Below are 21,005 nucleotides of genomic sequence, written 5' to 3'. Positions count from 1 at the left end.
TAGCACCACTGAAAAGACGTCAAAGCAAACCAGGCAGCAAAAACGCCTCCTGGTTCAACGATGATCTTAAGAAATCGAAGAAACACTGTCGCTCCCTCGAGAAGGCCTGGAAAAAAGACCCAAACACCAGCACCAGGGACGCCTTCAAAAACGCCCCCCGCATACACCACCAACTAATCCGATCTGCCAAGAAAGCCGCATTCAAAGACCGTCTAGATAACAACGCCCACAACAGCAAGGAATTATTCAACATTGTTAAAGAATTTACCAACCCTTCAGCCAACTCCAACGACATCACTCCCTCTCAAGCCCTCTGTGACTCCCTAGCTTCCTTCTTCCACAACAAAATTGCAGACATCCACAACAGCTTCGACAACCAACCCGGAGACCAATCCACCCAACCTTCTGCCGCACCCTTGAACATCCTCAATGACTGGAACCCCATCTCCACTGAGGACACCATCCGCCTGATGAACTCCATCCACTCAGGATCCCCAACTGACCCATGCCCTCACCACATCTTCAACAAAGCAGACTCCATCATAGCTCCACACCTCCGAGACGTCATCAACTGCTCCCTTTACTCCGCCACCTTCCCGGAAATCTGGAAACACGCAGAACTCAGCGCCCTTCTGAAAAAACCCACAGCTGACCCCACCGAACTCAAAAACTACCGCCCCATCTCGCTTCTTCCATTCCCGGCCAAAGTCATCGAGAAAGCTGTCAACAACCAACTCGCCTCCTTCCTCGAAACCAACAAATCACTCGACCCCTCACAGTCCGGCTTCCGAGCCAAACACAGCACTGAGACCGCACTTATCGCAGCAACAGACGACATTCGAACTCTACTGGACAATGGAGACACAGTCGCCCTCATCCTCCTCGACCTCTCCGCTGCCTTCGACACAGTCTGCCATAGCACCCTTCTACAGCGCCTCAGAAACGTAGGAATCCAAGGAAAAGCACTGGAATGGATCACCTCGTTCCTCACCGGAAGAACACAGAGAGTCCGCCTCCCACCATTCAAGTCAGAGGCCTCTGAAGTCATCTGCGGCGTGCCACAAGGATCGTCACTCAGCCCCACCCTCTTCAACGTATACATGAGCCCCCTTGCGGCCATCGCTCGCCAACACAATCTCAACATCATCTCCAACGCGGATGACACTCAACTGATCCTATCACTCACCAAAGACCCTAACACCGCCAAAACCAACTTACACGAAGGAATGAAAGAAGTAGCCGAGTGGATGAAGCACAGCCGTCTGAAACTGAACTCAGACAAAACAGAAGTCCTCATCCTAGGCACCTCCCCCTCCGCCTGGGATGACTCTTGGTGGCCAGAAGCCCTTGGAAAAGCACCCATCCCGACGGACCACGCACGGAACCTGGGCGTCATCTTGGACTCCTCACTCTCGATGACCAGACAAGTCAACGCCGTTTCATCATCTTGCTTCAACATTCTTCGCATGCTCAAAAAAACATTTCGCTGGATCCCCACCGAAACCAGAAAAACGGTCACCCACGCACTGGTTACGAGCCGACTGGACTACGGAAACACACTATACGCCGGTACCACCGCAAAACTCCAGAAAAAACTCCAACGCATCCAGAACGCTTCAGCCAGGCTCATACTAGACATTCCGTGTAAAGAACACATCTCTGGTCACCTGAAAAACCTCCACTGGCTCACCGTAAATAAGAGAATTACCTTCCGCCTCCTAACCCACGCACACAAAGCACTTTACGAACTTGGACCCGAATGCCTCAACACACGACTGTCCTTCTACACCCCCTCCCGTCAGCTACGATCCTCCAACCAAGCCCTTGCCACTGTTCCCCGCATCAACAAAACCACCATGGGAGGTAGATCCTTCTCCTACCTGGCAGCTAAAACCTGGAACTCTCTTCCCACTCACCTTGGCCTTACTCAGAACCACCTAGCATTCAGAAAACAACTTAAAACTTGGATATATCTGACAAGTAATTCCCCACCCTTCCTCTAGCGCCTGGAGACCCTATAGGCATGTAGCGCGCTATATAAATCTCTTGACTTGACTTGACTTGACTTGATAGTGGCAGAGGGAGCCTAGCAGATGTGAGGTCCAGAGCGGAGTGGATAGTGTAAGAGTATTGGACCAGCCGAGCCGTCTATTTGCTTGATGCCAAATTATCAGTGTCTGTGACATCGGGCCTATGTAGCGGGTGCGGGAAGGCTTACCATATAAGGCCCCTAGGTAGCCCTCTCGGCCCGTCTGATATCGTTCAAGGTGGAAAGCAGGATTTGTAAATGGACCAAATAGCCAAGCGTTAGTGGCAGTCAGTTGAGAAGCCCAATAGAAGAGTCGAATATTGGGCAAGGCAATACCGCCATCGTACCACCCCTGCGTGAGCGAGGGAAGAGCGATGCGGGGAGATCCACCGTCCCAGAAAGGAGGCGGCGGTCTCCTTCAAGTGTGTTAAAATAAGAATCGGTAATGGGAAATGGGCAATTCTGCAAGGCATATAAAAAGCGAGGGAGTGCAAGCATTTTAAAAAGGGCCGCCCTGCCCAGGAGAGACAGAAGGAGTGATCTCCAGTGTGATATGTCGCTATGGAGTCTTTGTAGTGGGCCCTTTACGTTACAGTCATAGAAGATTTTGGGGTCTGGGGTGACAAAGATGCCAAGATACTTGAATCCATCTCGGGCCACATCGATCGAGTATCCCCTCGCAAGTGGAGGAACGCTTCATGGAACTTAACTTGGGGAGAATCCTTCAAAACTTCCTGGCAAACGCGGAAATGTGGTGGGCGCTTCCACTGACCTTTATAGGCAGGGAAACTCTATATAAGATTATATCACTCTGCCCAAGCTGCTTTATGTGCTACAGAACGCCCCCTTTTCCGTCCTGGAGAGCTACTTTCTTAGCCGTGATAAAATACTCAGGTCTTTGCATTGGGATGGTGGCACCCCCAGAGTCCGACTGCGAATGATGTACAGCTTGGCCTACAATGGGGAATTGGTGCTTCCCGACATGCTGGCGTATCATAGGGCTGCGCAGCTACAGAATATTAATGTATGGGGGCATATGCTTTACGAAGAGCCTGCGTATCACGTGGAGAGAGCAGCAATGGGGGTGAAGACTTATGTTCGTTACATCGTTTGGAAACTCAACCGCTTAACCCTGCCAGGAACGACCTGGGTGACGCTGATGCCGTGGGATAAGGCTACGAAAGAACTAGAGTTGCAGGAGAGGCGTACATTTTTTACTCCCTTGTGGAGAGGAACGCTCTTGCTGAGGTGGGCAGGCTCACTAGCTTCCATCGATGGAAGCAGATTGGGATTGGGACAGTGGAGGATGTATTGTTGTCAGCGGGTAAACTTAAGTCATTCAAAGCATTACCACCACAAGAATGAGCACGGCGCTACGCAACAGTTCCGGTACATGCAACTCTCCCATGCTTTGGGAGCGGAAGGGATTATGGAAGAGGATCTCCAAGAGGGTAGTGCCTTGGAGTCCTGGGTGGGAAGATTATTCAAAAAGTGATGTCCCATTTATACCAGGTCATCTTGAATAATACCCTGGATAATCTTGGAAAACTCTGGGCACTGTAGTAGGCTATTGTTGGGACCCTGGAGGATATTTACTAGAAGGCGGCACTGATTAACTCTCAGGGAAGTAGTCATCCACGCTAGACTGAGGCTATTACCGTTCAACATCCTTTACAGGTCTTATTACAAAAGGGCCAGTCTCCATAAATTGAGAGAGCGGAAAGTCCCATGTGTCTGTGGTACGGTGTGGCGTTAGGTTTCTTTATGAAATGGTGTGGGAATGACCCAGGATGAGTTCTTACTGGGAAAATGTTATCACTGAATTGGAGTTGGTGTTGGCTGCTACACTCACTAGGATGCCCCAACTGATGCTCCTCGGTATACCAAACAATGTGAATCTCCCTCGGAAGCAGTTGTTGTTCTGTATGCTTGGATTTGAGGTGGCAAAACCGGATGTGGCTAGGGCATGGAGAAGAGGTCAGGCCCCTAAGAGGGCCGAATGAATAATGGAGAAGACTAGATGTATGGAGATGGAGCGGGTGTTGTACAAAAGTCGAGGGTGCCCATGGAATTTTGACAAAGTGGGGGAGGAAGAAGGAGGTCATACCATGGCTTGATGAACAAGGCTGAGGTAGAGAAGGGGTCCCCACTTGGTGAAGAGAGTGGGGAGGGGGCAGACGGGTAGGGACGTATGTGATGGGGCTATGTACTAATGAAGTGTGCACGTTTACTGTTATTGTACTGTTCTAGAATTAAAACTACTAAAAATATTGTTTTTTTTTTTAACAAACCTCGGAATCTATTAATAGGTCACTGAATAGCGAGAAACGGGTGGTGATCTGGGCAAAGGCGTAGAGTTGTATCCATCAGACCAGAACTTAATGTCTGTGGCTGTTCTTTGTCAGAGGTGTGCACAACATCATTGTCCTAGGTAGGCCTGGGATGGACATTCTTATCTCTGTCTAAGTGATTGATCTATGAGGAACAGTCAGAGTAAAAATACGGCATCTCATGATGTAGTACTTGTACTGGCATTTCCTCAGATTGATCTGGTGTAATTACAGTTACCACTCTTCTTTTAGTAGGTGGTTGAAGTTTTTGAGTGCACTGTGTTTGCATAGCATATGTACCATATGTAGAGGAGAAGTTTGTTCTCATTTTTGAGCTGCCAAAATTTCCTTTGCATTAACAAGAAAGCTGCCCCTTCAATATGGGCAAGAAAGATATCTCTCTTGACGTCCAATCTGTTAAAGATATGTGCCTCAACAACAAGGGTTTTGTTATTTTGTTACTCAAAAGCATCAGCATGTGATCTACTGCATGACATTGATCTTCTTGATATTTCATCTCCTTAACCCTACATATCTTTGACATAAATATTGATAGCATTTATGTTGTGCTCTCTATGGCCTTGAATGTTTCATTGTTGATCTGGTTGGCAAAATTTGTTAGATTAATCTATGTCAAACATTGCTACAATGTGCAGGGACCGCATGACATGATACATCTTTCCTTTTTTATATACTCTTCTGATGGCTTAAGGGATGAAGCTCACAGATCTGGCCTGACGGCAGAAACATCCCTATTCTTGTGTTTCAGTTGTTGAACCCCAGCGACAGACAGATAATGGATGTGTTCATAATCATTGGGAGATCTTGTCAACCTTTTCTGGTGAAAGGGACACTCTTCTACCTTATCGCTGATCCCAGAGGAATAAGGGTTCTTTTCAGACATTTTGCTATTACTAGAAGGGTATCTCAAAAAGGTCAAGACATTTCTTTTCAGAAACTTGTAATCAAATGTGTGAGCAATCCTAAAAAAATCATAATTAAAAGTCAAATCAAAGGTTAAAAGAGCAAAGCCTAACCATGGCATTTGAATACTTTAACTGCATTTCATCTGCCTCGGCTAAGCATTCTGGGATACCCTAGGCAGCGTGCCACATTAAAGGTACGGAGCATTTTTGTACATTCCTAAGCCTTTAAGCGGTAATGCCATGGCTCATTTGCCCTTTCATTTTTCATGCTTAAAAAAAGATAGTACATATCCCCCAAACAATTCTGTTTAGTTTTAATTGCTTATATCTTTAAAGAAAAAAGTAAAAATAACAGTCAAAGAGTCTACTTTAAACCATAAAGGACCATAAAAAAGGATTTAGATGAAGAAATGTATCTTGTAAGAGAGTTCCACGATCCAACAAGAAGAACTTAACTGTAAAATATAAAGTTTAACATTGTATACGATACCTGAAGTTAAAACAATTTTGGCAACATCAGAGCAAATCTGCTTGAGTTTCGGATGAAAAACCATAACAAAGGTAAAATCTCAGAAGTTTAAACAACCTATATACTGAAATATTTCGAAAAACGAATATTACTGTTTGCTTCTATTGGGATTACTAACCTTCAGCACCTGCTCTAGGTTCTCCAGTTTGCTTTGTAGTCGCTGACTCTCCTGGACAGCAGAATCACGTTGCTCATTTATTTTGACAAGCAAACTCTTCAGGTCAGCATTTTCAGATTCAACCTAATGAAAGGAAAAATGGTAGTGACTTGGTTGATTACCCCTACTTTCCAACAACAGACAGATGCATACCTTCACTATTACAGGAATAGAAAGTTTAATGAGGAAAATGTACTTGCAAACCTAGATCATCAACATGGACACTGGCTTTTGAAACATAAACAGTATAATAAGTTAATGCACATGCAACGGCCCACAATCAGTGGAGTCAAAATCATGACTTGCCTTTACAGAGCTCTCAGTTAGTGTTTTGTGCAGCAATACCCATTCTTCAACATCAGCTTCTCTATATTTATAATAAGTAGAACATTTCCATGTATGTGCAAGATTCCGGAACACAATATTTGGTGAATTATTCCATGTTTGGGAGGAGATGCTTGAAGAGGCAAGATGGTGGTCGCTCCTTGCCAGAGCTCCTAATCGGCTTGGCCTAACGCTGCCTTAGTCTTGGGGCTGAAAGGGTCTGGCTACAACAAACTACCTTCCAGCTCTTTCTAGGTGACAAGGGTGCCTAGTGATCACAACATTGCAGCTCAGAGCCCTTTATACAATTGACAGAGGCCAATGCCCTGGGACAGCGATGCAGATCAACATGCCGGTTTTGATGCTCCACTGAGATCACAGGAGCCGTTTACAACAGGGACAACCTGTCAGAGCCCCTTCCCGTGGATACACCAGAGAAGACTGATGACCCTGAAGCGTGCATTTACCCTGTAATTCACCCGGGGCCCAGGACTTGGTGACTGGCCAAAGGCGGCGACAATAGGGGCGGGGACTCAACTCGAGAACTGGAAGCATCATCTTCTGAAGCAAGCCACTGCTCCTACCTCTGTAGTTGGGAGCCTGCAGGGGTTTGGGCGACCCTGGGGACCCCCTTCCCGCGTGGATCCAGACCAGTTCTCCCCATGCAACTCAGAGATGGCAACACTAACTGGCATGGGTACTGTGCGGCTCTGCTAGGGACCTGGGAGCCACACAAAAATGAGAAGATCAGCAGGAGGGCCATGGAGTGCAAGGAGCGAGTGGCCAGGCCCACATCCCTGACAGCTATGCCTGCCTCTCCGCCTGAAGCCCGGTTGCATGACTGGTGGGGCTTACTGTGAGAAGTCGGCCTGATATATGATGTTCACTAGTTCTAGTGATCACCTTGTATCAGTCCAAACAACCCTTATGGTGATTGGTTGTAAGTCAACCTTATAGATCAGCTATCCTAATGGTAGCATGGACAAAGCAGTCTTAGGCTAAACTCTTTTGGCATGTGAAGCCAGCTGTTTTACCACATATAACCCCTTGAATACCAAATGAAAGGACACCACACAGGTAGTTATGAAAATAAACAAGATATTTATTAACTAACAAACACCTCTGAACTCTTTATGAGATCAGAGGGCTAAGCACATGACAAGACTCTTAAGAAAAATATGTTAACTTGCACAAATTACAATGTTGTCCTAGGGGCGCAACAAACCATATACTAAGTAAATGGTATAAGGAAGACGATAGAAGGAATGGAGCTGTCCAGAGGCTGTAGGATCGCTGGGACTACACTACCCTAACTTTAGGTAAGTAATAGGAGGCCCACGGAACGCGTGTGCAGAGTGTGAACGAGAGATGCGTAACAACGTCTATGGACAGTACAGTTCTAGAAAAAGGTGAGTACGGACAATCCTGACTAGGTAGAACTAAAACGACTGTGAAACTGGGCACTAGGAGAGTCAATCTACCCTTGAGCACCGAAATGCTCTTGTTACCTCACCCACGGGCTGCGGGTACATAGGTGCGAAGTTGTGTCGGGTTTCTGCGTTGAAGTCTATGGAGCCTGAAAGAAAAGATGCTGCAGGCGACCAGGAGGAAGATGTCCGGTGTGATCCAAGGGTGGATCAGTGAAGTTGAAGACCTGAAAGCAGAGGGGACAATGTTCAAAGTCACTAGCCAGTGACTGGAGTGGAACCAGGAGTAGAACCAGAGGTTGTCGTCGCGATCAGGTGAAGAGTGGACGCTTGACTCTGCAGCTACATGGACCAGGTGGTGTCTTCGACGACCAGGATGGAGGCACGAGCTGTCCCACGCAGGCTCTCGCTGTCGGCAGTGTCGGATCCGGATTTGGAGTCAACAGGCCTTGGCAAAGGCAACCCACGCGGTGAATAGAAAAGACCTCTGGTGTGGACCAGGAGGGTCCGGAGTGCCTCTCTTTTGGAAGGAAGCAAGGGCCAGTCTGGAGCAACCAGACCAGCCGTGTTGATGTCGTGGATCGTCGTCTAGGAGGCCACTAGCCATCCGGCAAGTGACCAGATAACGCGTCGAGCAGCAACCAGGCAGAAGGGCCCCACGCAGATCTCGTGGATGCTGGAGGGCTGGACTTCGGTGCAGGAGCTGCTCGGGGGCTGGGGCTTCTCAGTCCCCAAAGCACTTGGTCGAGGATACCTCAGAAGTCGTGCTGGAAGCGAAGTGCAGTTTCTCCAAAATGGCCGGTCCAACGTGTCTCGTCGCACCCACGGATCTCAGCTGTGCTGCAGATGTTAGTAGAGGTCGGAGAGGTCTGGGAATCCGGGCCTCGTCGGGCTCTGAAGTCTGGATCCTCGAGGGAAGACGACAAAGTGAAGCCGCTGGACGCTGATGGTGCCTGCTTGTGCACAAGGGAGATTTCTTCAGTCTTCTTAGCAGAATGTCGAAGTCCAGAGTTTATTCTTGCAGAATTTCAGTTCAGGAATAATCGGATTTGGAATGGGACCAGCTCCTACCTTTATCCTGCAAAAGGGGCTGTACTATCACTAGGTCCCTCCTATGGGTGGGACCAGGAAGGTGGGTGGTTAACCCCCTATCCTTTGTCCGGTGTCGCGCCAGAGCTGGGGCTGGAGTGCCCCAGCAACTGGTTTGAACCGGTGTATGCACAGGGCACCTTGTGTGCCCCAGGCATGTCTCATTCCTTTCAGCCCGGTACTACCTAATACACAAAATCCTGTCTGGGGTGGTGCTAGCACCTCCCAAGGCAGGAAAACCTTTGTCCAAGCCTCCCTCGCTGGAAGGACTCCCAGTAGCAGGAGGTCAGACTTGTGTCTGTGGTGGCAGCATCCATTTTGTGATGCCTAGGCTCGAGTTAACTTTAACCCGGGTTCACAGTTAGGTACATGTCGTGTCCCTCTAGAAGGGTGGAATGCTATCCCCGTCACCAGAATTGGCGAGGGGGTAGAATTCCAATTCGTATGACACCTTACTCTACATGTTTTGATAATGCTATGCCAAAGTTAGCAATAACCGCAAGGTTATAATGCACTTAAGAGTATATGGTATAGCGTTATCATGGAAACATCTAAAGGACTTGTTCCGAAAGCTGTAGACTGGCTCAGCTCATGCCAGAGCACTATCACACATAATTCCATGCACTCTGCCTCCAGGATTGTTAAGGCCTGCCATAGGAGTGACTTATAGGAGTATATGTGTCCATTTTAGGTTTAGATATAGGTATACTATATCTAACGCAAAGGGTGATTACACCACCTTGCCCCAGCTGATTGATCAGTCAGCTGTGTCAGATTTGGATGGCCAGCCAGGGGTGGCATAATACATGCTGCAGACCCTGGTAGGCCTTGGGTTCACTTATGCCCTGGGTACCTATGGTACACTGCACAAGGACTTACAAGAGTGACCCAATACCAATTGGTAAATGCACCTAAGGTACATGGATGTGGGTCTGATTAGCAGGCTCACAACCAGGGAAAGTCGTAAACCAGTGAAGCAAAAAGCAAGAATCTGGGGTGACCATAGGATTGCAGACCCTACTCTCCTAAATAACCCTCCCCAAAATTAGGGACATTAAACTAACCTTGACCAGGTGAGTCTTCTTGTTCTAAGTAGAAATACCTGGAGAGACCATCTGCATTGCCATGGTCAGTCCCTGATCTGTGCTCCACTGTAAAGTCCATCCCCTGTAGGGAAATGGACCACCTAAGAAGTTTGGGGTTTTCACCCTTCATCTGATTTAGCCACAAGAGGGGCTTATGGTCTGTCTGAATCTTGAGGTGAGTTCCAAACAAGTATGGCCTCAACTTCTTCAGGGCCCAAACCACAGAAAAGGCCTCCCTCTCATAGCTGACCAACGTTTCTCTCTAGGGGTCAGCCTTCTACTTATAAAAGCAATGGGCTGGTCATGACCATCAATATTCAGTTGATAGAACAGCTCCCACACCCAACTCAGAAGCATCTGTTTGGACAATGAAAGGCTTGGAGTAGTCTGGACTCTTGAGAATAGGTGCAGTGCACATGGCCTGCTTTAGGTCATCGAATGCCTTTTGACAGCTAACTGTCCACTGAACTTTCTTTGGCATTTTCGTACTTGTCAGGTCATTAAGAGGGGTCACAATTGTCCCATAAATTCTGACAAATTTCCTGTAGTAACCAGACAGGCCCAAGAAAGCTCTGACCTGTGTCTGGGTGGTTGGAGGAGCCCAGTCCTTTATGGCCTGTATCTTTCTCTCCAAAGGTTGAACCTGGCCTCCACCTACAAGGTGGCCCAGGTATACAACTTGACGCTGCCCTATCTGGCACTTGATAGCCTTGATAGTGAGGCCGGCCTTTTGCAGGGCCTCCAAACCTTTCCTCAGGTGGATCAGGTGATCCTCCCAGGTGGAGCTAAAGACAGCAATATCATCTAGATATGCTGCACAGACATCATCCAGCCCAGTGAGAACTTGGTTCACCAACCTTTGAAAAGTGGCAGGTATATAGTTCAAACCAAAGGGCATCACTACAAACTGGTAATGACCTCCTGGGGTAGAAAATGCTGTTTTGGGCTTGGCATCCTCAGCTAACCTGATTTGCCAATAACCAGCTGTCATGTCAAATGTACTCAAGAATTTGGCAGAAGCCAATTTATCTATGAGTTCATCTGCTCTTGGTATTGGATGGGCATCTGTCTTAGTGACAGCATTGAGACCCCTGTAGTCTACACAAAACCTCATCTCTCGCTTACCATCCTAGGTGTGAGGTTTTGGCACTAGAACTACAGGACTAGCCCAAGGGCTTTCTGAGGGTTCAATGACTCCCAATTCCAACATCTTTTGTACTACTTTCTTTATGCAGTCACTGACGTGGTCAGGTTGCCTGTAGATTTTACTCTTTATAGGCAGACTGTCACCAGTGTCCACCTCATGGGTGCACCAGTTTGTCTGACTGGGTGTCAGAGAGAACATTTGTCTACAGGATTGAAGAACTTGTTTGCAATCCTTTTGCTGATGTTCAGAGGCTGTCAGAAATGACTACAGCATCAACTGACCCATCATCAGGGTTCTGAGTGAGCAGGTCTGGGAGAGGGTCACTCTCTTCCTCCTGCCCCTCATCTGTGGCCATGAGCAAGCCCATGTTCTCCCTGTCTACAAATGCCTTGAGCCTGTTCACATGAGGTACTCTGTGAGGGCTCCTGGGAGTTCCAAGGTCCACCAGGTAGGTGAACTCTCCCTTTTGTTCAATGATGGTATGGGGTCCAGACCATTTGTCTTGGAGAGCTGCTGGGGCCACTGGCTCCAACAGCCACACCTTCTGTCCTGGGTGATACACTGTCAAGCGTTCTGGATGCGTGGTAAAAAGGCCTGTAGTGCCAGATACACAGCCCTCAGTTCCCGAAGATTGATATGGAGTTGCTTTTCCTGATTTGTCCATTTGCCTCTTATTCGAAGGTCCTGGAGGACAGCTCCCCAGCCTTCCAGGGAGGCATCCGTGGTGATCACCAGAGGTGTTGCTGGAAGTAGGAATGGCAGTCCTATAGAAAAATTCTTGTGATTTCTCCACCATTCCAGACTCTTGGATATTTGTGGTGTTATCTTCACAATGTCCTCGAAAGAACCTGTACTCTGTGTCCATTGGTTCGTGAGGGCTTCTTGCAATGGGTGCATCCTGAGTCTGCAGTGAGGGATGAGGAGTATACAAGAAGACATCATTCCTAGGAGTGATTTGTAGGTTCAAACTTTTAGGGACTTCCTTTATGCCAAAGCCGTGGCCAGAGATATTATTTTGTTTTTCCTCTCCTTCGAAGGAAATGCCCTTGCGCATTCCGTGTTCAAGGTCGCCCCGAGGAAGGTGATGTTTCTTGTTGGGGTCATGCAGGATTTCTCGTGATTGAGAGTTAATCCTAGCTGCTGAAAAAGATTGGTGCAGGCGTTGGAGGATTCGGTCACGCCTGCAGCTGAAGGTGCCTTTACCAGCCAGTCGTCGAGGTAGGGGAAGACTAGGTGACCCATTTGACGCAGGAAAGCTGCCACAGGTGAAAGGCACTTGGTGAAAATCTGCGGAGCGGATTTGAGGCCAAACGGTAGGACTTTGAATTGGTAGTGCTGTCCTGCCACTTCGAATCTCAGGAATTTTCTGTGACCCTTGAGGATCTGGATGTGGTAGTAGGCATCCTGGAGATCCAAAGATGTCATAAAATCTCCTTTTTCCAGTATGCCTAGTATTTCTTGGATTGTCACCATCCTGAACGACTGACTCTTCAGGAAAGAGTTGAGTGCCCTGAGGTCTAGAATGGGCCTCCACTTTTTCTCCTTTTTGCGTATAAGAAAGAAGCGGGAATAGAATCCTTTCCCTATTAGAGACGATGGAACTCGTTCGATCGCTCCTTTCTTCAACATCGCAGATATTTCCTGGAGTAGCAGGCGTAGATGTGTGTGCGGAAGCCTGCGGGGAGGGGTTGCAGGTGGGATGGTGGTGAATTCCAGGGAATGGCCGAATCTTATTAATTGGAGTACCCACCGATCTGTGGTGATGAGAAGCCAATTGTCTAGGAAATGGGTCAATTTTCCTCCAATCTTTAATGAGGGATATAGTTGCTGGACTGGCTGGAGTAATTGGTCACTGGCGTCCGCCAGTGCCCCTCTTCTGGTTTTTGCCCCTGAAGTTTGATCTCCCATAAGAAGTGTGACGACTTGTTGCTGCTTCTGTTGGTACTGGGATTTATTCTGGTAGGAATACGAGGACCTATTTTGATAGGATCCCCTGTAGGAGGACTGGCCCCTGGATTTGTTGCCTCGAAAGGACTGGTTCCTTGCCTGCAAAGTACCAAGTGCTCTAGCAGTATCAGTGTCTTTCTTGATCGCTTGGAGCACCTCGTCAATCTTGTCCCCGAAAAGGTGTTGGCCTTCGAAGGGCATGTCCAGCACCTTCGTCTGCACCTCTTGTCTGAATGATGTTGCCTTAAGCCATCCCTGACGGCACAGGACTGCTGCCCCAGCTAGTTGTCGAAAGCCCGTCATGGCTGCATCTATGGCACAATCAATGATCTCAGCGGCCGAGGTTTGACCCTCCGTAAGCAGTGCCTTGACCTCCTCCTGAACTGTGTCTAGCAGTTCCGCTATATATGGGATTATATCTTCCCAGAGCTGGCGGTTATATCGCCCCAACAGGGCTATGGAGTTGATGGTCATGGCCAATGTTGTTGTAAACCGTTTACCGATTGTGTCCAACTTCCTGCCTTCCTTGTCCGGTGGGGCTGACAGAGGAGAGGAAGGGTTGCGGGAATTCTTTTGGGCTGCCTGGGTCACGACCGAATCCGGTTTCGGGTGCCCATTAAGGCAAGCTGCCGCTGTGGTTGGAGCCTTGTATTTTTTATCCAGGCGCGGAACAACCGCAGGTACAGAGGCCGGCGTCAACATCAGTTTCTTTCCCTGGTCGCAGAGAAATTCTATTATTGGGATAGACTTTGTTGTCTTCTTTGTTTGCTCCTTGAAGTCATGTAAGAAGCACTCTGTCTCAGTTGATTCCATCACCATATGAAATCGCTTTGCTGCTCTTTCCACTATTTGATGGAAGCCGCCAATGTCCACTGGTGGTGAATCTGCCTGGCGTGGTTGGGGTGAAGCTGGGGAAGATGCCACATACTCTTCCTCCTCTTCGTGGTCCATCTGGATTTCTTGTACTTCCCCCTCTTCCAGTTCTTCAGCCTCCTCATCTGATGATTCAATCACCTGAGGTGGTACTCTCTCATGGCGGACCTGAGGAGATGGCCAGTTCTGTTTTGGGGCTGCCGCTGGTGTATTTGTAGCAGGCGTTGGGACCTCTGTCTCAGTTGCCGGTGTTTCTGGGAAACGTTGTTTGTAGTCCTGGATAAGGTATTTAAGGTCATTTACAATTGAAGCGGGAAGGCACACCATCGGGGTGACCTCTGTGCGAACATGAGCTTGGAAAGAGTGTTCCTGGTAGCTCATTTCCTCCTATTCCTCGTCCGTGCTCTGACATTTCACGTGAAGGTCTGAAATGGAAGTAGCCTGATCCAGGAGTTCTTCTTCTTCAGATTCTTCACTCTGGAGAATGTCCACAGGCAACTGAGTTTGCACCTTACTTGGTGACGTTGTTTCTGGTGTAATCTGCTTCTTGGTCAGTTTGCCAGATGCAGAAACTTTTGCAGGAGCCCCTGCCGTCGTCTCTGGTGTTGTCGACGGTGGCAGGGTCAGAGACTACATTTCTGCCAGCTTGGATTTCCTCCACGGCTCAGTAATAGCCAATGTCGACGACGATTCCCCCGTCGACGGTGCCCTCGTCGACGGCATGACCTTTGTCGATGGTGCCTCCGTAGACGATATTTTCATCGTCGACGATGCGCTCGTCGACGATGCGCTCGTCGACGCTTCATTCCTTGTCGACGGTGATTTCGTCGACGCCGTCTTCGTCGTCGACGTCTTCGTTGTCGACGTCTTCGACAACAACATTCCCGTCGACGGGGGGCTCTCATCAACGATGTCGTCGTCGACGGGACAATCTTCGTCGTCGACGGGGTTTTGGACGTCGATGACGGTTCCAGCAGTATTATAGATGGAATAGGTTTACCTGCTGACGACGATGAAGGAGTTGTCGTCGTCGATGAGAAAACCGACGACGCTGTCGTCGTCGACACAGTCGTCGTCGCTGTGGAGACGTAAACTGGTGCGACAAGTCTTTTTTGCGCCGAAGAGGATGTCGCTAGCTTGCTGGACGACTGTGTAGCCTTTTTAAAAGTCTGAGCATCCTTTACAGACACTGAAGATTTTGTCGATCTTGCCTCTGAAGACTTATTTTGTGCCTTCATAGGAGGAGTGTCTGAGGGGCCAGGGGAAACCACCCTTGGCCTCTTCAGGGAGACTTCTGAGGTCATTGAAATGCTCCCCTCTGAAGATTCCACATTTTCCCTCTCTTTAAGTCTGTCCACCCAGATGAGCAGGCGACCTTCTCTGTCCCTCAAGGTCTTGTTAGGGAAAGACCTACATATCTTACAGTCTTTAGGGACGTGGTCTGGATAAAGGCAATATAAGCATAGGGCATGCTTATCTTCAACATGTAGCCTTTTCTTCCCACATGAAGAGCAGGCCCTGAAAAGGGCTTTCTTCTGTTTCTTCTTCTATTCAGACATGCCAGAATTTTGAAGAAATAAATCACTTACTGCAGTGATAAGTGGCTTGAAGTAATCCTGTTGGAGATTTTGAAGAAAGAACTCACTTTTAAAAGTGAACAAGTTGGTTTTGAAGAGATCCTGAGGAGAACTCAGGTTGGAGACTCCCTAGCACAACGTGCGGTAGAAAATCTGAGGGACTGAGGCTCCTGCCAGGAAGGTTCTAGAGGGAGGTCATAGCTGATTGGCTGTCTCTAAGAGTTTGGTCCGTTTTACATAAGGACAAGGATAGGCTACTAAGATGAGGCCCTTAGGCCTATTTTCTCTATGTATGTCTATAGGACATTACTTTTCTATGTACCGGAGGCTCCCGTCTCGACGACGGGGAATGATTCAGGCATGTGAATCTATGAAAGACACCCCTAATACTGGATAAGCTGAGTGCTGCATATCTGGAAAGGACCTGTGGAGGGTCACTAACCACAAGGGCAGTCACTGAGTACTCTCCTGTGGTAGACATGCTTTCTAGTGAGGTGTAAGTAATGCACTTACCTACACTATGGGTAGGGCTCCCGTTTTTCCGTTTTTATGGATATTTACATATAAATACAGACAGAAATCGACATTTCCTTTGTCTGTATTTATATATAGAAACGGCAAAACACTAGCAAATGTTGCCACACTGCCGCTGCATGCAGTTTCCTTTGCTCGCTGAAATTCATTAAAATCCCTTCCAATCAGGGTCTTTTAGCGCCCTCATGTGGACCTTGTGGCTCAGGGTCTTTCAAGGACGGCCGATCCCCTGAGGCAATCCTCGCCTGATCCAAGCCTCAGTGTGTGGGCGTGCCAACATCTCCGGCCTCTCCCTCATAACTTTTGGCCTATATTTGGGGGGGCTCAACTGAATGTATTTCTTCTTTCCCTGCACTACGGACCACCAGCCTTTAACACGCCTTCCTGTTGCCACCATCACCTTCTGTTCCTGCACCGGGCCTCCTCTTTCGTTCAGCATCTCCAGGGCTCTGCCACTTATGTTAGTTAGCTCTGTGCCAGCCCGCCACAGTTTCTACTGGCAAGGTAAGGCAGCAGCAGGGGATCGTATCCTCCGCCATCACATGGGTGGGGGGGGAGGGTGGTTGTTGTAGTCTTTACAGTGCAGTGCTTCGATTTTTGATTAAATAGACAAACTTAAATAGAAACTGTTTTGGGGTGGAGGGAAAGGCAGCGCCGTCACGCCATTCCATGATTGATTGCTGCCTAGTTAGCCCGAGGGTTAACAAACTGGGGGTGGGTGGAGGGGGGGGCTTCAGCTTAGGGGCTCAGAGCTGGCCTTTAAGATAGCACCAACATTAGAGGCAGCAGGGGGTCCCTTTGGTGGTCACAGGTCACTCCTCGGCTGAGCAGGGACTGCGCCCTGAATAAAAACATCCCCAGACCTCCCTTAGCGCAACCAGAGCACCAATTGCTTAGCTCATTAGCTGCCTTATGCTGAGGATGGTTTTGTTAATGTGTGTCAGCTGGGTTGAGACGGTGAGGCAGGGCAAGGGGTTAATGCAGTGTGAAAAACATTGTCCACAGTATGATAGTGTAGGATTAAAACCACTTACTGGCAAAGGAGACAGAAACGAGCTCTTACTGACAAGGCTGGAGCTAGATGACGGAAGTGCCGCTGTTAGCATGACCTTAATCCACACAGCACCATGCGCCAATCAGAATATTGGCGCCCGGGGCATGGGCCCAGCTCGTCCATGCTGAAGGCCGGCCCAGCTGGGGTGCATCAGTTTGTACAACACGACACCTCTGCTGAATAACTGGGAGTTAGCGGGGAGCAGCTTGGAATGGATAGTTTAACATCACTTCCAAAACCATTGCCTTTAATCCGATTACATTTATGGAGCTGACGCATATTTTCGTGTGCATGCTTTTCTTTAGTTTTATTGTGCACACTGTGAAGGCCATCCATTCCTTGCACTCTGTGAGCTTCACCAAAATAAACTAGAAGTGGCTAGGTGACCATCGGGCATAAAGTTGGTTTGGGAAGAGAATAATGCCAGTATTTAAGTAAATGTGCCTGAGAATTGCAGCCTATAATATTCACCTTTATGTTTTGTTTCCCCCTCAGAGAGACCTGCTTTTGAAGGTTTAAACGTCCTCTTGCTGCAGCCAGGGATGAGAATGATTTGTGTTCTTCGATTCGGTAGTTCAGATAAATGCACAACTACATTTATACATTTCTAGTCAAACTGACATTAAACAAAATTAAGCATTACGTGACGTCCCTTCCCTCGATTGTTCTCCAAGCCTATGCTAAAGCTGTGTTTTGTACTTGACTGTAGTGTGCTTGTACTACAATGGCAAAGTTTTTAGATGAATGTATTGTGTTGACCAATAGCAAACGGGCCCAGGTGTGCATTGTCAATATAAATAAATGCGGAAAAATACTAGCTGTAGCAGCGTCTTTTGCATGTGGCAAAAATAAATGTGGATAAATACAGGAAAAATGCCCAAAAAATAAATATGGATAAATACAGACGGAAATGGTCAAAAAATAAATACCATAAAACTGAGAGCCCTAACTATGGGTTTACCTACTGATCCCTTGCTAAGAGTTGTAGTCAGGGTGTGCTACTCCCTTTCTACTACAACAGCAGGTTCAGTAGAACTCAGAGTATTTCTAAGCTTTGTTATATGTACCTATGGTACCTTATGTGATCTTTCAAATCATATCTCAAGATTATATTTGGTAAAAACAACAGCAAGCTCAAATCCCAACCGCTGCACACCAATGTGAGAAGTTGGCCTGATATATGATGTTCACTAGTTCTAGTGATCACCTTGTATCAGTCCAAACAACCCTTATGGTGATTGGTTGTAAGTCAACCTTATAGACCAGCTATCCTAATGGTAGCATGGACAAAGCAGTCTTAAGCTAAATTCTTTTGGCATGTGAAGCCAGCTGTTTTACCACATATAATCCCTTGAATACCAAATGAAAGGACACCGCACAGGTAGTTATGAAAATAAACAAGATATTTATTAACTAACAAACACCTCTGAACTCTTTATGAGATCAGAGGGCTAAGCACATCACAAGACTCTTAAGAAAAATACGTTAGGTTGCTCAAGTTACAATGTTGCCCTAGGGGCGCAACAAACCATATACTAAGTAAATGGTATAAGGAAGTCGATAGAAGGAATGGAGCTGTCCAGAGGCTGTAGGATCGGTGGGACTACACTACCCTAACTTTAGGTAAGTAATAGGAGGCCCACATAACGCGTGTGCAGAGTGTGAACTCACACGAGAGATGCGTTACAACGTCTATGGACAGTACAGTTCAGGCTCTCGCTGTCGGTGGTGTCGGATCCGGATTTGGAGTCAACAGGCCTTGGCAAAGGCAACCTACGCGGTTAGTGGAAAAGACGTCTGGTGCGGACCAGGAGGGTCCGGGGTGCCTCTCTTTTGGAAGGAAGCAAGGGCCAGTCTGGAGCAACCAGACCAGCGGTGTTGATGTCGTGGATCGTCGTCTAGGAGGCCACTAGCCAGCCGGCAAGTGACCAGACAACGCGTCGAGGAGCAATCAAGCAAAAGGGCCCCACGCAGATCTCGTGGATGCTGGAGGGCTGGTCTTCGGTGCAGGAGCTGCTCGGGGCTGGGGCTTCTCAGGCCCCAAAGCACTTGGTCGAGGATACCTCAGAAGTCGTGCTGGAAGCAAAGTGCAGTTTCTCCAAGATGGCCGGTCCCACGTGTCTCGTCGCACCCACGGATCTCAGCTGTGCTGCAGATGTAGGTAGAGGTCGGAGAGGTCTGGGAATCCGGGTCTCGTCGGGCTCTGAAGTCTGGATCCTCGAGGAAAGACAACAAAGTGAAGCCGCTGGACGCTGATGGTGCCTGCTTGTGCAGGGTGGACACTCCTTGCCCACAAGGGAGATTACTTCAGTCTTCTTAGCAGAATGTCGAAGTCCAGAGTTTCTTCTTGCAGAATTTCAGTTCAGGAATAATCTGATTTGGAATGGAACCAGTTCCTACCTTTATCCTGCTAAAAGGGGCTGTACTAACACTAGGTCCCGCCTATGGGTGGGACCAGGAAGGATTATTACTTACCTGTAATCCTAGTTCTCTTCCAGGGGTATACTCATTAAAGTCATAAGCACTGAATTATCTCCGCCCATGAGCGGGAACCCGGAACACATAAACAATATACATATATGTGTAAATATAACCAAAAGTACATAGTACTAACTAATTATACACATATTAGCCTAAAAGGCTGCATATGAAAAAATGTCTGTGTACAGAAAATCAAATTGGCACCTTGCCTTTAAGGCCCCAGAGAATCTGCACACTTTGCCTTTAAGGCCTCCAGGAGAACTCTGTTCCCATCATGCATCACAGGTGACAGTTAGGTCAGTTCTTTTGTACGGTACAGTAAACTTTAGCAGGAATCTGCACTTAAAACCTTCATAACACATATTGAAACGATAAACCTCAATGCTACTGCTCGCCCGGGGAGGCGGGAGGGTGCTTATGACTTTAATGAGTATACCCCTGGAAGAGAACTAGGATTACAGGTAAGTAACTATCCTTCTTTTCCAGGGGATACTCATTAATAGTCATAAGCACTGAATAGAGTAGCAAGCTCATACCCACCAGAAGCGGGCAAACAGATAAATGCATAGTCACACTTTATAACCACAGTGTTTAACTAGAAGTAGCAAACAAATTTCCGAGTGATGCTTGTCCCACTTGCGCATCAGTCTGTGCATCAGAATCCAAACAGTAATGGCGTGTAAACGTATGCACTGAACGCCAAGTAGCTGCTTTACATATCTCTGACATATCCACATTCCTAAGGAGAGCTGTGGTAGAAGCTTTCCCCCTCGTAGAAAGAGCCCTAGGTCTACCTGATAATGACTTGTGGGCTAGCTGATAAGCCAGTAAGCCAGTAAGATACATGACACTATCCATCTAGAAATGGATCTCTTGGATGCTGACAAACCAGTATTCGTAGGACCATAGTTCACAAACAGACGGTCCGTGTGCCTCAAAAACTTTGTTTTATCTAAGTAAAATTTCAAAACCCTTTTCAGATCTAATGAATGTAGAGCCCGTTCAGCCGGACTCGAAAGGTTTGGAAAGAAAGTAGGCAATGTTATGGATTGGTTAATATGAAAATCCGACACCACTTTAGGCAGGAAAGAGGGATGAGTCCTGAGTACCACTCTGTTTCCATGAAAAACTGTGTACGGTTCATTACAACACAAAGCCTGGATTTCGCTCACCCTACGAGCAGAAGTGATGGCCACCAGGAACGCTATTTTCCAAGATAAGTGTTGTAAAGACGCTTTATGTATGGGCTCAAAGGGGGGGGGGGGGCATTAACTTAGTCAACACCACATTAAGCTCCCAAGGTGGAGAAGGAGACCTGACTGGAGGAAACACCTTCCTCAACCCCTCCAGAAAATCCTTCACCACAGGCATCCGAAAGAAAGATACCTGTTTTGGAGACTTTCTATAAGCCGTTATTGCAGCAAGATGAACTTTGATGGAACTAAACTGCAAACCAGATTCAGCAAGGTAAAGAAGATAAGGCAAGATCACCTGTT

General features: G+C 47.7%; 1 protein-coding gene across 1 annotated transcript in view; it reads right to left on the bottom strand.

Moving 5' to 3' along the window:
* Window positions 1–21,005, bottom strand: part of TSPOAP1 (TSPO associated protein 1) — a 2,768,302-nt gene that overhangs the window by 1,607,392 nt on the left and 1,139,905 nt on the right. Inside the window, exon 18 of the mRNA XM_086954028.1 lies at window positions 5,933–6,055. Coding sequence (XP_086810154.1) covers window positions 5,933–6,055 — 123 coding nt within the window. The remainder of the gene's footprint in view (window positions 1–5,932; window positions 6,056–21,005) is intronic.

The sequence above is a fragment of the Lissotriton vulgaris genome, chromosome 2_1 (assembly GCF_964263255.1).
Source record: "Lissotriton vulgaris chromosome 2_1, aLisVul1.2, whole genome shotgun sequence".
In the NCBI taxonomy this organism is placed as follows: Eukaryota; Metazoa; Chordata; class Amphibia; order Caudata; family Salamandridae; genus Lissotriton; species Lissotriton vulgaris.
This window is presented reverse-complemented; position numbering and strand designations above follow the sequence as displayed.